Here is a 16,998-nt window from a genome sequence, read left to right on the forward strand (position 1 = left end):
AGATTAATATAACTGAAGGGTCACAGCGTATGTTCATCTACACATTCTGAAGTCACTTATTTTAGCCTTTTGTGAAACCTGAACAGGGCAGGAGGCTTGTCATGACGTGACAGAAACTGCATGGTCACAAAACCTACACCGTTCTGTAGCCACAGAGTCCTTTTGGGAAGAGGACTGAAATAATAATTAGAAATATATATACATATTTAATACACACACCTTCATACATATACAGACACAGACACATACAGGGCGTGTGGTTAGAGTGAACATTAAGTCAAAAATGCCCCTTTTCGGGGCCCCTGGGTGGCTCAGTGGATTAAGCCGCTGCCTTCGGCTCAGGTCATGATCTCAGGGTCCTGGGATCGAGTCCCGCATCGGGCTCTCTGCTCAGCAAGGTGCCTGCTTCCCTCTCTCTCTCTCTCTGCCTGCCTCTCCATCTACTTGTGATCTCTCTCTGTCAAATAAATAAATAAAATCTTTAAAAAAAAAGGCCCCTTTTCTTTTATACTACCATGGTCAATATAATGAATTTAAAATGTTACTTTTCATTGCAGTTCTTGATTATCCCTGACAGTCAGTGCTCCCAAGACAAGAGTTCTTTTTCAAGACAGAAAATGAGTCTTAAAAATATCCTGAAATTAGAAAATATCGAAAGACTTAAAACAACTTTTTAAAAAGGAAAAAAAAAAATCTTTCCTTTCCCTAAAGCTGCTGAGACAGTCCCTGACCTCCACCACTCTGCGGGAAGAGAGCAACAGGTAAGCTCTTCTCTCTACTCATGGCTAAAAGGCTAACCTCATTCACTTTCAAAACATTCCATGAAGTCCTAGCAAGCTCTTTTAAATCCTTTCCTTGGAAGAACTCTGAGTTGGCCAATGACACTGAGAAAGATTGAGTTTTATAACTTCCCTGCAGAGTATAACCAGAAAAAGGGGAAAAAAGAAGCCAAGGAAGCACAGCAGTGAATGAGGGGATCCCTGAGCACGGCGGTGGCTCCTTCCACGAGGCCTTCCTGGGAAGCAGCCGAATGCGAGGAGGCCAATTCAGACTACCTGCTTTCTTCAACTCACCGTTCCACTCATTTTCCAGTTCTAACTGTTAAACTGAATTTCTGAGCTGTCCACTCTAGCCAAAATGGCTTATAATACGGTCTTCCCTTCATTTCCTTTCCTACCTTGTTTCTCATGCCATTCTCCCAAATCTATAATGCCCTCCTTCTCTCCACTTAGCCAAGTTCTACTTATCCTTCAAAACTACTCAAATTCCTCCTTTCTCAAACCCTTCAATTCTGATGAGGTAAAGCCTTTACAGACCAATCCCTAACATGATCTCACCATCTTTTCTGACAGTATCATTAGCTAACACTTAATAAACACATACTATGTGTTAGGCATAGTTCTATGGTCTTTACATGAATATTTAATCCTCGCAAAATTTTTAAGATAGATCCTAGTATTTCCCCATTTTACACATTACACAAACTAAAGAACAGAGATGTTAAATAATTTGTCCAAGATCATATAACTAATTAGTATCATGCTTACAAATTTGGGAGTACATTTTTTCTAATCCCTAGTCAGTTTCATTAGCTAAAAAGCAAAACCTAAATGAAGAAAATATGAAAAAAGTACAGTTGTACAAAGCAACTAAAGACAGTACTGAATAGCGAACAACTTTTCCATTTGAACCTTTAATCTGCCCCCAAGAAAAAAGCTTCCTAGGAAGCTACTTGTGTTCTAATTTCCAAAGACCTTTATGACCTTTATTCTCAAGATGTCACCAATGTTAGGCCTCTCTTACTTAAATACTGTTTATGTGCTGGAAAAGGGGAGACACAGAGGTTTCCCTTCTTTTTTTTTTTTTTTAATGTTTATTTGACAGAGAGATCACAAGTAGGCAGAGAGGCAGGCAGAGAGAGAGAGAGAGGGGGAAGCGGGCTTCTTGCCGAGCAGAGAGCCCGATGTGGGGGTTTCCCTTCTTGATAGAGACCATGAATTACTTTTTCTCGGGAGGAACACTTTAGGAGACAGTGTCACTGTTGTACTCTTGTAAAATCTGAATAAAGAAATAAGAATTTATATATACAGGCAAAGCACTGATGGCTCAGAATAAGCACCCAAATGCCACTACTTTCATGGGATGAAGTAAAAGATGCATGTTTTAAAATTATGTATCTGAGAAAGCAAAAATCTAGTTCTGAAAGTGTTTCAGAAAATCATAATTTCAATGTCTTTTATTTAAAACACATCACAATTTTAATACAAATAAATGATAAAATATAGAAGTATATTTTGGGATAGTCCCTTGAGATAACTGTGCTCTCTCCCTCTCTCTCAAAATAGCTTTGTACCTAAATAAACTTTGAGTCTACCATAGAGTACAGCTGAAAATAGGACAACGAATTATGGCATTTCCTAAAACTGATCTATATTAAAGTACTCACAGCTTCACCTGTAGTAAAGAATTTGTTCTCTATAAATCTTCAAATAAGTTTTAAGAGTTCCTATACTTTTTTTTTTTAAAGATTGTTATTTATTTATTTTTTTGCCGGACAGAGAGACACACACACAGCACGAGAGGGAACATAAGCAGGGAGAGTGGAAAAGGGAGAAGCAGACTTCCGGCCCAGCAGGGAGCCTGATGGTGGGGAGGGCAGTGGCACATCCCAGGACCCTGGGATCTCGACCTGGGCGGAAGGCTAACGCTTAACTACTGAGCCACCCAGGTGCCCCTCTTGGGGCTATTCTCTTAAAAACAAAGACAAAAGGCTGCTATTTGCCAAAGGAAAGCAAACAAACTATTCCTAAAATCACTCAGTGGTGTAACTGTTTATAGCAGAGGCTGACTGTAAACTACGCACAGATCAGGTCCTTCTAACATTACCTACCAGAGCTACAATGGGCCATGAAGAAATGGGGAGTTTAGCCTAATTAGAGCCCTAAGTCACAAAAGGAATCCCAAACACTATGCATCTTAAATGAACAATGGTCTCGATTGGTTCACTGTGCTTTAAGCAATAGGGTTTCTCCCTTCCAACACTGCATGTTCTTGTTCCTAGTAGCTCCCTAATTACTCCAGTCACTGAACAAGCACTGATTAAATACCACTGTGCCAAGCACAGAACTGGGGCATATTAACAGACTAAAAGAAAGAAAAAAAAAATGATTTTGTGACCCTGAGGAAACAGAACCCATAAAACTTCAAGACTGCAGTACAAACCATAAAATGCATTAAGATTCTGGTGCCCTTCATTATTGGTTTTTGGTGCTGACATCTTTACATATTATTGCTACAAGGCAAGTAGAAAAAGCAAGGACTAGAGAGTCAGTCAGTAGGCCTCTTCAGGTCATGGGGAAAATGAGTGTGTTGGATTAAATGATCTCAAGACTTCGGAGTTCTAAAATTCTGATTCTCAATTTGAAATCTTCTTAACAGAGTCCTTTGGAATCTTGGGAGACACAGTACTCTAACTATAGATGTTTCTAAGTTCTCTGAGTTTCAGAAAACCAAATAAGCATAAACCACACCTTCTACATCCTTGACTCACTCTAAAAAGTCTTTTTTATGACCCTTAATCACATATTAAGGGCTATGTTTCATGAAAGCGCTCATTATTTTTTTACTCCAAACAATATGTCCTACAATCCATTTATGATTCTAGTGTAGAAAGGTGAAAGGACACATTTTTATATATTCTAGATGTTACTCTATAGCCTCTAGAAGTTAACAGCATATTTCCTTCTCATTATCCTTATGAGAACATTATAAGAGCTCTGCATTAAAAAGTGCATAAAAAGGACGCCTGGGTGGCTCAGTTGGTTAAGCACCTGCCTTCAGCTCAGGGCATGATCCTGATATCCTGGGATCATGTCTGGCATCGGGCTCCCTCTGCCTGCCACTGCCCCTGCTTGTGACCTCTCTCTCTCTCTGACAAATAAATAAAATCTTAAAAAAAATAAAAATGCAGGTCTCCTTGTTCAACATTTATTAAGGGGTTCCTGGCTGGCTCAGTCAGTGGAGTATGTGACTCTTGATCTCAGGGTCATGAGTTCAAGCCCCACGATGGATGTACAGGTTACTTAAAAAAAAAAAAAAATTAAAAATTTCTAGATGGTGACAGAAGAGCATCAAATCAAGCAAAGTATCCAATGCTTGCACATAGTATGTGACTCCACAGGTCAAATGACCATTAAGTGGGCCCTATGCTTCCTTAATGCTATCCAAATGTTTCTTCAGTAACAACCCATTAATGGAGCTAGACTTACCCAAAAATTTCCTTAAGAACTTAAAAATATTATCAATACAGAGAACTACTCAATTTAATACCAAGTGTTTTACTGTCCTATTTTTACAATGAAGGGCTGCAGAGCATGTTCTATGAAAGTGTAAAAGACTATTAATTCAGACTAAGTTCAAATCCTACCTCCTTCCCCACTGGTTGTGTGGCCTCAGACAAATAACTTAACTCTCTAGTGTTTGTTTCCCTATCTATAACAAGGTATGGGGCACCTGGGTGGTTTAGTAGGTTAAGCCTCTGCCTTCAACTCAGGTCATGATCTCAGGGTCCTGGGATCCAGCATCGCGCATCATCGGGCTCTCTGCTCCGTGGGGAGCCTGCTTCCCCACCCCCACTCTCTGCCTGCCTCTCTGACTACTTATGATCTCTGTCAAATAAATAAATCTTTTTTTTAAAAGGGTATAATATTCTCTCTCTCACAGGTTATTTATATTTAAAATAAGAGTTAATATATGTAAAGTACTTAGAACAGTGCCCAGCACATGTTGCCAACAACAGTCCTATTAGTTATTATTTCTTTCTGGAAACTATCTTCACAGAAAGTTAATCTAAAGGGCAAACTAACTTCTGAGAATTGCTCTCTAATTCATAATTCAACCCCCCAAGTTTTTATTACACACCTACTCAATACCATTTCCTTGGCAATTTTTCTCCTCCTTCAATATCATTCTTTCTTCATTAGCTACTTCCATGCTCTTGGGAAAAAAACCCACTTGACCATAACCTTTTCAGTACTTTTATCTGGCTAAGGTGAATGCCCAGTTTTCAAAAAATATTTTTAAGAAACTTGGGAAAAGTAAAAATTTTGGCTAATAGCAAAAAAAAAAAGGAAACTTATTTAAATTTTATACTTACAGCTTAATGTTATTCTTCCTACAACATTTTTGCTTTTTAAAAGCAAAATGGGGCACCTGGGCGGCTAAGTCATTAAGTGTCTGCCTTCAGCTCAAGTCATGATCCCAAGGTCCTGGGATCGAGACCCACATCAGGCTCCCTTCTTGGCAGGAAGCCTCCATCTCCCTCTCCCACTCCCCCTGCTTGTGTTCCCTCTCTCGCTGTGTCTCTCTCTCTGTCAAATAAATAAAATCTTTAATAAATAAATAAATAAAATATAACCAAGTGAGACCAGTTAAATGTAGACACAAATAAAATGAAATGGATTCTAAATCTTTCTGCCCAGCAATTATCCCACACATACTATATCCTCTCAAAAAGCATTTCTCATATATTTTATATTCTATTACTGGTATAAAAAATTGAAATGTTCCCAGCAATAAAATTTCAGTGCAATCTGTATTTACATTTTACATCTATAAATTAAACTCAGTCCTTTCTATATATCTCAAATTTGTGAAATATTAATAGTTTTCCCTATTTATAACAGTCTGTATAAAACACAAGATCAAAAAGAAGAATACTAATCTTAAACTTGTATGCCTGTATGCTAAGAAAGGGCTGTGAGTTTTATTTGGTAACTTTCCTTGAGTGTTCAAAAAACTGGAAAAATATTAGGATGCCCACTGCAAATGAACAGGTTCTTACACTTTTAGATTTTACCCGACAGAGAAAACAACAGGAAACAGTTTTTTAATTTAACTGTTTAAACTATGAACAAAATTATCTTAAGGTGAAGTCACAAATATAGCACAAAAACATGTCACTGATTTCAGATTTGTGCCTACACACACACACACACACACACACACACACAGACACGAAGTTTCTGGCTGTGACTGAAAGTAAAACAGCCAAAAGCTTAGAGCTTCCATTAGCTAAAATAAAAGCTCAGCCAACCCAGGAACTAGAGAAAAAGTCTGGTTGATTACCAATAAAATCTAAAGTAGGGTCACTGAATAAATAAGGACGATCGCTTCACTTCCTCACTTATCAGGAATGACAGCAAGACTCACCCAAATCTTTCAGATCTAGTACGTACACAACCTCTCACGAAAAATCACGTCATTAATGAGTTACGATATTTAAAAAAAAAAAAATTACTCGCTAAGCAACATCTCAGTTTATAAGACTTCCCTGCCTGGTTCGCATCTAGCACTCCGAAAACCATCGAGTTACAGCCCTCAGTGAAAGTCATTTGAAGAGTCGTTAACATCCACTCTTTGATGTGAAAATGCCAATTAAATAAACAGCCAATCACTTTTTAAGCCAAACGCGAAAGGGACTGTTCTCGGCCCACAGGAACCCTGGGAACTTCAAGACCCCCTACAGCCAGAAGCTGCCCGGAGACCCCCGGGATGGGAGCCTCATCTAGGGGCTGGAAAGGGGGCGCAGAAAGTTACAAGCAAGGCCCAGAGGCGAGTGCGGGCACACTGAGTGCATGCACGTACACGTGTAACCTGCTCTTCACCCCAAGTTTATCGGTGCCGTCCCCACGCCAGGGGCTTGATCCAGTTTGGGCAGGAGAGAAAATAAAGGCCGGTGAGGACCAAGGAACGGCGGATATTTCCTGGTTAGTGTATGACGGGTAATCGTGATGCATCCATCTTCCGCTGTGTCGTAGCCCCCGGTAGCCAGAGCGCAGCTCTCTTCCCTGGGGGCACCAGCCCCGAGACAGGCTGCCCGCGGCCGGGCCCTCCCCGGGGAAGTGAGCGCCGACCCCCACCACGGTCCCGCCCCGGCCCCCGGCCCCCAGGCCCTCCAGCGTGGCGCCATTTAGATGCGGGTTGGACAAGGAGGCCCAGGCGCTGGGGAGCGGAGTCCTGCCCCGGGAGCGCCCACAAACGCCTCCTCCCAGCTCCCGGGGTTCCTGCTCCGCCAGGCCCAAACCGGAAGGCGTCCTCCGCGGCCGCGGGGCACCGCCGGGGCCGCCCAGCCCTCCAGGCCGCGCCAAGCCGGACTGGGCGACGGGGCGGGCGGGGGGTGGGGGAGGGCAGCCACTCCGGCCGGGGGCGCCTCTCACCGTGTGCTCGTGCTCGTCCGCCCGGGCCCGGGGCAGCAGCAGCAGCAGCAACAGCGCGGCGGCCGCCGCCACGCCGGGAGCGCCCGGCAGCCGCCTCATCCTCCGCGCTCCCACCGGCACGGTGCCGGCGCACCGACTCCGACTCCTCCTCCGCCTCCGCCTCCGCCGCCTCCGCCGCGGCCGATTCGCATCCACGGGGCGCGGACAGACGCACGGGGCCCGGGCCCAGCCGCTGGCTCCTCCGCGCCGCCGCCGTCACCGCCCGCTCCCGAGCCTCCCCCGCCCCCCGGCGCCTCTCAGCCTCTTCCTCTGACTCAGCCACGTCATCCGGCCACCCCGGCACACGCCGGAAGTGCCTCGCGACGCGGGCCTGCAACCGCCGCCGGCCGCCCCCCGCCTCCGGGAGCCGCGAACCCGCCCGGGGCCCCCTGCTTCGGGTGCCCCGCGCGCCGCCGGGTCGCCCGCCTGGGCCGCTGGGGCCTCCGGGCCATCCGTCCCCGGGGCTCGGGAGCGGCGGCGCGCACCCACGGCCTCGGCCTGGAGCTTCGCGCCGGTACCTGAACCGCGCGCGTTTCGGGCCGCGTCCGGGCGCTGGGAGCTCTGTGACCTTGGCCAAAACGTTTTACGTTTTCCTGGCCTCGATTTCCTCGGCTGTGAAATGGGGTGGGACCCGCAGCCTCTGGAGCTTGGGGGATCAGATCAGATAACGCTTTGCAGGCTCCCGTCCACCGCCATGAATGAATCACGCGCGCCTCTCATCGTCCTGGGAGATTGTTAGACCCGTACAGGAGTGGATACGTGTTTTAGAGTCACTTGACTATTTATCGGGCCCGTACTAATCGATCTTGTTGAAATTCTTACTCATTTATCTGTTTGATTATACCGTTGGTCTCCTGTCCACAGACTTAAACTCCTCTTGGAACCCGAGCTCCTCTCCTAAGCAGAGATCCTGTGTCCAGAACAGTGTCAGGCCCGTAGCAGGAACTTTAAAAACGCTTGTCGTGTAAATACGGCACCAAAACGCTGGAACCTGTAGTCGGACAGTCCCTTTTCAATCATCATAAGTCAGCAAGTGGTAGGATTTGATCTTAGAAATGCCTCAAAATCTATTTTTTCTTTCTTCGGCCAGTAAGCCAATCTCCATCTCAACGTACTGCAACAACCTAACAGGATCCCTGCCACCAATCTTTCCTCCCCGTTTATCCTCTCCAACAGGTGCCAGAGTGATCTTTCTAAAAAGAAACCTGATTATATCTCTCTCTTGTTTAAATCACTCCCTGAGGGGTACCTGAGTGGTTCAGTCGGTTAAGCATCCTACTCTTGATTTCAGCTGGTGTCATGACCTCAGGGTGGTAGGATCCAGCCTGTATCCAGCTCCTTGATCCACGGGAGTCTACTGGAGATTCTCTCCATCGTCCCCCACCCTTCCCCCTGCTCGTGTACCCTCTGTCTAGAATTAATAAATCTTTTTTTTTAATTATTTTAAAACACTCCTTGAATTTGGTTTAAATAAATCATGGAAACACAGCTAAAATTTTCATCTGCCAGGCACTATTCCGAGCCCTTTACACCTGTTGACTCATTTAATACTTAGAAAAACTCTATGCAACAGGTCCTATTAATATGTTCATTTTACAGGTATGATAACGGAAGCGCAGGGAGGTTAAGCAGTTTGCTGAAAGAGTAGTCAGTCCCAAGCAATCTGGTTCCAGAATCAGTCTTTCTTACTACTAGTGGTCCTCCACCTCTACAGTCATTTTAAGAATGAAATAGACCTGTATGTACTGGCATGCAGTGATATTAAGAATTTTTTTTTAAGATTATTTATTTTAGAGAGCATGTACATGCAAGAGAGGGAGAGGGAGAGAGAATCTGAAGCAGATTCTGTGCTGAGCACACAGCCCAACTCAGGGGTCGATCTCATGACCCTGAGATCATGACCTGATCCGAAACCAACTGTCCACCCAGGTGCCTCAAAAGATACTTTTAAATGAAAATGCTGACAAAATAGATATAATCACATTTAAAAATTTTATTTACTTATTTTGAGAGTAACAGAGGGTGAGCAGGGGCAGAGGCAGAGGGAGAGAGAGATCGATACTTACGCTGAGTATGGAGCCTGATGCGGGACTTGATCTTAAGACCCTGATATCATGACCTGAGCTGAAATTGGACACTTAACTGACTGAGCCACCCAGTGCCTGGAATATAGTATCATTTTAAATGGTCCTAATTTCTACCCAGAGAAAACAATCTGAAAGTTTATGATGCAAGCCATTCACATCAGGTAAGTTTCTTCTTTGTACATACCTGTTAATATTTGGATGTTTTTTACAATGACCATGTGCTATGTATGTAATTGGGGAGGGGGGATTTCTTGCTAAAGGACAGCCCTGTTAACAGGCAGCTGCACAATCAGATCCCAATTTATCAGACTCCAACTTTACCTCCCACTAACCTCTGTCCTGGCTTCATCCCAATATTTCCCCAAAATACCATGTGTTTTTTTTTTTTTTAAATACTTGTGTGCCTTTGCCTAGAATACAAATAAGTGGACAATTATTAGATACTCTCCTTCCAGGCCTAAGTAAATTATCATCTCTTGCGTGAAACTTTTTATGACCCACCCCCCCCCAAAGAAGTTGAGCATCCCTTCTCTGGCACTCCAAAAGCATTCAATATGTTATGCCATAGTTACCACCTTTCATCTCCTCTTCTATACTACATTCTCACCTTCAAAAAAAAAAAAACAAAACTTTAACAATTACTAGTCCAGTAGAGTTTTCAGGAATGTGTATTTATTGTTTATTTTAAAGATTTTATTTATTTGAGAGGGAGAGAAAGAGAAAGAAAGCACAAGCAGGGGGAGCAAAAGAGGGAGAGGGAGAAGCAGGATCCTCACTGAGCAGGGAGCTGGGTGTGGGGCTTGATCCCAGGACCCTGGGATCATGACCTGAACCGAAGGCAGACACTCAACCGACTGAGCCAGCCAGGCGCCCCTGCATTCTGACCTTTAGTGATGGCAAGGATGATCATTTGTTCATCTTTGTACCTGTCCCAGCTGCTGGAATAGCGTTCATCACATATAGACACTCAAACTATCTGCTGAGTGAATGAAGACATTAATAAGTGAAAAGTCAAACTGCATAGAGGATTTACACAATACTTTCTAGTCAGTCTAGGAGACATCACAAGGCAGTATGTGATTAATTGCTGAATGAATCATACACCAGTAATTGCTATAGAAATCAGAGGAGGCGTCTTATACATCTTTGTAAATCCCCTAGAGCACCTAGTGAAGTGACTTGCTCATAGTGAAAGCTCAGTAAATGCTCCGTGAATGAATAATCACTGCTTTTGAATCGAGTGATGATGCACAATTGAAGAACAAGCAGTGTAAGTGCTGAATTAAGATGGATGAGTCGTTTCTTGCTTGAACATCCATCACCAGCCTCCACAGATTTGAAGCAGCAAACATCCACTGGGTGTTGTGGGGAGTACTGGGTTGGCAACAGCTTGGGGGTGGGGAGGACACAAGAAGAATTTAAAGCATCCATGTGGGGAGTGTAGACTTAAAACCAGGAAAGTACACACGCAACAGAGAACAGGCAGGTCAGTGTACAAAAAAAGAACTGCACAAAATGTGACCAGCTGTGCAAATGTTCCAGAGGCAGTAAGAGCAATGGGCAAGTAGAAAAGAGGAAACCCTATTTTGGTGGAGTATTTGGAAAAGTTTAATGGTGGGAAGAGCATATAAGGTCATTAACTCAACAACTATTCACCAAGTTCTGCTATGTGCCAGGAATTCTGGTAGGTACTAGGAAATGATGATGATAAATGGCTTCAGGTGACAAAAGTCTGATAATGGTAGGTATGGAAAGAAAGAATAGGAATCAAATAACTGGCTAGAGGAAAAGGAATGTGGCTTCAAATATCTTTGGAAACTGACAACTTTACCCTAAAAGATAAGACTCAGAAGCACCATCAAAATCAGGGCTGTTCCAGGGATCTGGGTGGCTCAGTGGGTTAAGTGTCTGCCTTCAGCCCTGATCACGATCTTGGAGTCCTGGGATTGAGTCCTGTATTGGGGTCCCTGTTCAGCAGGGAGTCTGTTCTCCCTCTGCCCCTTCCCCCATTTCATGCACTCTCTGTTTCTGTTTCTGTCTCTGTCTCTCTCAAAAATAAATAAAATCTTAAAAAACAAACAAACAAACAAACAAACAAACCAGGGCTGTTCTGTAAGACTAGGGAGTAAAAAACATTGATATATCTAATTTCCCCAGTTTCTTCATCTAGATTAATGACCCCATTCCATGACACCAAAAGGAATGGGAAAAAACATGCTAGTGAAAGGGAACCCCCCACCAATGGCTATACAGCCTTTTTATGGTAGTCCTCCTAAGACTCAATTGGTTAAAGGGCTTATGACCAGTAAATGATCCAGAAACCCACCATTTCAATCTTTTATTTTCATTTCTGATGAACATGATCTTCAAAAGTCTTGGTCTATAAATAACAATGTATATCTTTTGATTTCCAATATCAGGCACTGTTGGAGAAGGTAATTGAGAGAGTATGACCGCCAGTCGACCCTCACACTGTACCCTGGCAGTTAGAGGATCCTCACCCCCTTCCCTGTTTTGGAAAATATACTCTGTCTACCATTTCCAAAATGGGAGCTGCTCCAAGAACATAGCCTTGAGTGAGTAAGGTGTTGTTGAGACCATCTGGACGGTATATGTGACTGAACCCAGTTAAAGGCCTCTCTATATGAACTTTTAAGACTCTGGTGGGCAAGTGGGGGAGATCTACTTGCCTTATGGCTGCTCAAGACAAGCCTTGTCGAAGGGCTAGTTTCAGATCACCTTTTCTTTGAAAGTCTATTTCTTCTTTCTGCTTCGTTATGTTTGTCTTTCTAGTTAATTACTTCTGGGGTGGGACAGTCCTTCCGTTGCTATTCCTTGCTGTATACCTCTCTTTTCTGTTCTAGCTGAAATGCCCTAGGCATGGAGAAAATTCTGTAATTGTTCTTAAGTTTTTTCTTTGGGAAGCAATGACTTAAAACAGTTGGTTCTCAGACTGAGACAAATCTGTTATTAATGCTTCCTCAGCCAATCAGCTGCAAAACCACACACTAGTCTCTGAAAGAGGACCACAGAAAACCATCTCATTCCCCGGTGCATATGGGAGCGGGATCTAAAAATCCCAGCTAGTGAAGTGATACAGGACAGGCTAGAACCTCCCTTTTTTAGTAACAAAGCAAGAGTGGAGGGGAGAATAAGTACTTAGCTTGACTTGTAAAACTACTCACTGAAGTAATTTACATACTATCACTTTGCCTAATTATGGCAAAGCATTAGGGATTATTCACACCATTAAATATGTCAAGCTAAATTATTTGATTGCAACACCAACCTCTTACTCATAGTCTCTCAGTCTTCGTGCTTTGTTGCTTATATTGTTGGGTTGTCTTCTCACAGGTTTTAATACGAGATGAAGGAAGAATACTGGCCTAGGAGCTGGAGGACAGTATGCCTTGTACAGTTAGAAGCAAAGGCAATGACCATGACTATAACGAATAGCTTCTTTCTGTTGAACCAGCTCATAAAATCTTGGGGAAGGATGGCGGCCGCTGAGTTGTCTCCCAGAGCATCATACAGAGAACTTTTTTAACAGTCTCTTTGGAGATCTACTTAAAATTTCGTTTCTGATCCTCACTGTACTGAAATCCATGGTTTTGTTACATAATGTATTCCTCAATGTGTATAAAAGTTGTGTGGAAGTTGAATAAGTTTATATTATAATGGGTAATTCTGTTTCCAGGAAATGGAGAATTTTACCTCATCGTTGGAGCCATTCTTTGACAACATGGAGCAATTTGGATATGCAGTGAACATCTGACCATTTCCACCCATGTCTCAAGTGTATCACATTTGTCAGACCCAAGTTTCTAATCAGCATTTTCAATTTTATGTTTTCTACTACTCTCACAGAAGAAGAAAATGTAATCAAATATTCCAATATTGCACAAACAGTGATGTGCATACGAAGATGCTAACACCATGAGCTGACAGTAAGTTTTGCCGTGTTATTGACCTAAATGCTTATTAATCAGAGAATGTACAAAAATCTAAATCTGGCCTCTAAGAAGGGGCTTAAAGATACTGAATATTAAAAAAAAAAAAAGTGTAGCTTTTCTCAAAATTAAATGTGCTTAAGAGATCATCTATAAATAATAGGAAGGACAACCATACCAACGTTATAATTTCTTGTTCTCCCCCTACCCCACGTTATTCTTCTTCTCCCAAATAAGTGAGAAGGAGGTTAAAGGAACCACTGCAGAATGGCTACAGTGTGCCAGGCATTTTGGTAGGTGACTTGCAAAACACTCTTTTAATGGCCACAGCCAATAGTGTATTTTATGTCAGAAAAAAGACCCATGACCCATAAGCTATTAATTTCAATAGGAGTCCTTGTTTGTTGGACCGATGAATGAAACTGGAAGACAACCCATAACAACAACCCTGAATCATTAGGAAAGGAACAATAAAACTGTACTTAAATAGATCATTAATACTGGGCTTGTATATATCTGTGTGGGATAGAGAATACATTTCATGAAAAATCACCAGATTTCTGATATTTTTTAAAGAAATATGTCTGTTACTAACTTTACTGTATGTTTAAGTATCAAATTAAGGATTTGTGCTTTAAAGGTAGATTTCTGTGCCAGTCTCAAAATTAATGACATATTAGTGACATATGACAATTATGACATATTAATGGCTCTCTATTCTCTGCACAGATATTCCAAGTCTACTGATAATAATAAGGAAATAGATAACTGTTTCTCTTTTACATTCCTCCTTTCTCTTTTGATCTCTTGGCAGAGAAAGAGTCAAGGATCCTTCTCCCTCCTTAAGGCCAGAACTAATAAGACCTATGAAGGCTGCAGAACAATAAATATGGTCATTGGTATCCCAAGCTTCTGGTTCCCAAGCATTTACAGATGTTCCTTGGCAACAATACTATTTTGAAAGCATATCGAAGTATAAATGCACAAGTTGAAAAAAATACTTGATAGTCCCATGCCTGGGAGATATGGAAGAAGGATATTTCTGGAAGGTCAATAGCCAGTTGGTGACCAAATTTCTACACGTGGGCATTTCTTGAGGGAGAGCAATTGGCTCTCTAGAGATTGAAGTGTGGTGACTGAAATTAAGAGACCCAGACTCTACTAAACACATCTCTTCCTCTAACCAATTGTAAACTCTTAGTTTCTGTGGAACCTCGGATTTGCCTTCCACAAAAAAGGAGTTAGGACTAATCCGTCTCTAAAGTCTTTTTCAGTTTGTTCTATGTGACCAGGCCTGGCATTTAGACGCCCTCCTGATTCTATAGAAAAGTTGAAGAATCATTTAAAAAGCAGGACATATCTCCTTACCCAAATATTGTAAGTCTTAGATCATAACCACTTCTAGAAGTTAGTCTGGACTAGCAAATAAGTAAGTCCTAATATAAGTGCATTTCGGTAAAATCACTTGTAAAGTACACTTCTGACCCATCTTTTCAGGCTTCTGACATGCCAGATTTGAGGTAAATATTCCAATTAAGTCTTTATCCTTTTGGCAAAGAAGGATATGGATCAATATACTTGGTGATGGTGAATAAAGGCCTTTACTTCTTCATGTCTTAATAATATCTTCAAGGAAAGCCCAAACCAGCTGGGCCACAACAACATCAGCCATGAGGGGAGGTCTTAAGGTCAGCAGTCCCGCCGTGAAACTCAATGCGAAGATATCATTAATGGGCTGAAATTGCAAGTCACCAAGTCCGGACATCGGCAGGTTTTAGGAGGTGGAATCAGCGACCTCTGGGTGGAACAGGAGGAGGAGGATGGAAAGTCTCCCTGGTTGGAGGCCTGAAATAAAAGATGAAGCAACTTTTTAAATGGATTAACTCGTTCTTAAGCAACAATGGTCGGTTGCAAACTTGGTAAACTATGCAAAGAACATGTTCTGTAATTAGTGAAACCACTTGGACCGCTGAGCGGCCTACCCGCTGGTTGTGCATCGCAATCTTGACAGCACCTTAGAATCACCAAGGGACCTTTAAGAACTACTAATGCCCAAGCTCTCTCCTAGACCCATTCTTTCCTAACTTCTAGAGGATAAGGCTCAAGCATCACAAATCTTTAATAGTGTCCCTCCCCCAAGAAGTTATGTAACCATGTCTTTTATTTTCTGATGCTTCGATACCTGGAGCCTGGCTAACCCTGGAGGGACTGCCCCTCCCATGGCAACTCATTTCTAAGGATAGCAACTCACGGACAGAGTACGCCATTCATATGCAAACTAGCGAGTCACAGTCTATACCCCAGCCACTCCCTTTATGGGTTCTGGCATTTGGGCCACTACCCATCTGCCCTAATCACAGGAGCGCCAGGTGCCAGACAACTAGGAACCTTTGCCCCAGAGTCCATTGAAATTACTCAAACTAGCTAATCCTAAATCTGCTTACCCCACCTTCCTTGCACCCTCCTGCAGAAACCACAACAAAAGCTCAGGCCCATGTTCCCCACTCCATTGCCTTTCTCCGGGACTAAACCTGATACTTCCCCAGCAGGTCCCCATGGCATAATGCGGCCCCCTCCTCTTGGGATCTAGGAGGACAACAAACTATCTTCTCAAGAACAGTTGTTTCCTGATCTGTTGATCTAATCATACCTAAGTAATAATAAAGTCTTGGGCGCCTGGGTGGCTCAGTCAGTTAAGCATCTACCTGTGGTTCAAGTCATGATCCCAGGGTCCTGGGATCAAGTCGGGCTCCCTGCCCAGCAGGGAGTCTGCTTCTCCCTCCCCACTGCTCATGATCTGTCTCTCTCTCTTACCCTCTCTCTCAGATACATAAAATCTTTAAAATAATAATAATTATTATAATGATAATGATAAAGCCTGTATTTTAAAACATCAGTGATACAAATACGCAGCCAGGTGGGAGACATACTGTAGGAGGAGGTCCCTTGAGAGAAGAATTAAGAATTCTGTGCTTCTCACAACTACTTCCTCATGGAATCACTAAGTGTGTTATCCCAACTCCACATGTGCTTTTCCTAGAAGCCCCCCTCCATGTTATTCTGGATGGTTTTTAAACAATCCTAAATGCCACTCCAGATAGACCTGGGTGAGTCTATTTACAGAGAGGTTCAACAATTGCGGCTGGTGTTTCCACATTTGTGCAATAAAGCCAATATTTGATTCTCTCGGAGGCAAGTCAATAAGTCAAGAAAGAGAGCTTTGTTGGGTGCTGTAATTGAACTGTGCTATCCTGGAGTTGCGTAGTTAAGGACCGAATGAATCAATGATCAAATATTTACTAAATGTTTCTTGAAACGTTTAGGTCAAGGAAACGACAAAAGAGTTGAAGAAAAAGGGAGGGGCTATCTGAGGAACAAGGCAGGGACCTGCCACAAACATCCTCAGAAAGCCCTGCTGTGACCTCCGGAAGTAGATGGTTTTGTGTAGTTGCCTCTTCCTCCAGAAAAGACAAACGGACCATCTCCTTCTGCCTCCCCATTTTGCCCTATGAACCAGAGCTTACAGGAGAAAGCTGGAGGAAAGTCAGGAAATTCTACTTATTACCTGAGTAAGCTTAGGCTTCTTGGCTTCCTGGATTCTTTATTTGCTTGCTTCCTTCCTTCCTTCTTACCTTCCTCCTTCCCCTCCTTCACTCCCTCTCAAAACCATTTATCTACTATGTGTCTTCTCCTGGGCACGGGATA

General features: G+C 43.0%; 2 protein-coding genes across 5 annotated transcripts in view; both read right to left on the reverse strand.

Moving 5' to 3' along the window:
• Window positions 1-7,494, reverse strand: part of TM9SF3 (transmembrane 9 superfamily member 3) — a 70,509-nt gene extending 63,015 nt beyond the window's left edge. The window contains exon 1 of the mRNA XM_047701999.1: window positions 7,218-7,494. Within this exon, the coding sequence (XP_047557955.1) occupies window positions 7,218-7,316 (99 nt within the window). The 5' untranslated portion in view covers window positions 7,317-7,494. The remainder of the gene's footprint in view (window positions 1-7,217) is intronic.
• A 4,172-nt stretch (window positions 7,495-11,666) lies between these two features.
• PIK3AP1 (phosphoinositide-3-kinase adaptor protein 1) overlaps window positions 11,667-16,998 on the reverse strand; it is a 117,316-nt gene continuing 111,984 nt past the window's right edge. For all 4 annotated transcript variants that reach the window (XM_047701808.1, XM_047701807.1, XM_047701810.1 and 1 more), the window contains one exon: window positions 11,667-15,138. In XM_047701808.1, the coding sequence (XP_047557764.1) occupies window positions 15,081-15,138 (58 nt within the window). In that variant the 3' untranslated portion in view covers window positions 11,667-15,080. The remainder of the gene's footprint in view (window positions 15,139-16,998) is intronic.

The sequence above is a fragment of the Lutra lutra genome, chromosome 14 (assembly GCF_902655055.1).
Source record: "Lutra lutra chromosome 14, mLutLut1.2, whole genome shotgun sequence".
NCBI classification, from domain to species: Eukaryota; Metazoa; Chordata; class Mammalia; order Carnivora; family Mustelidae; genus Lutra; species Lutra lutra.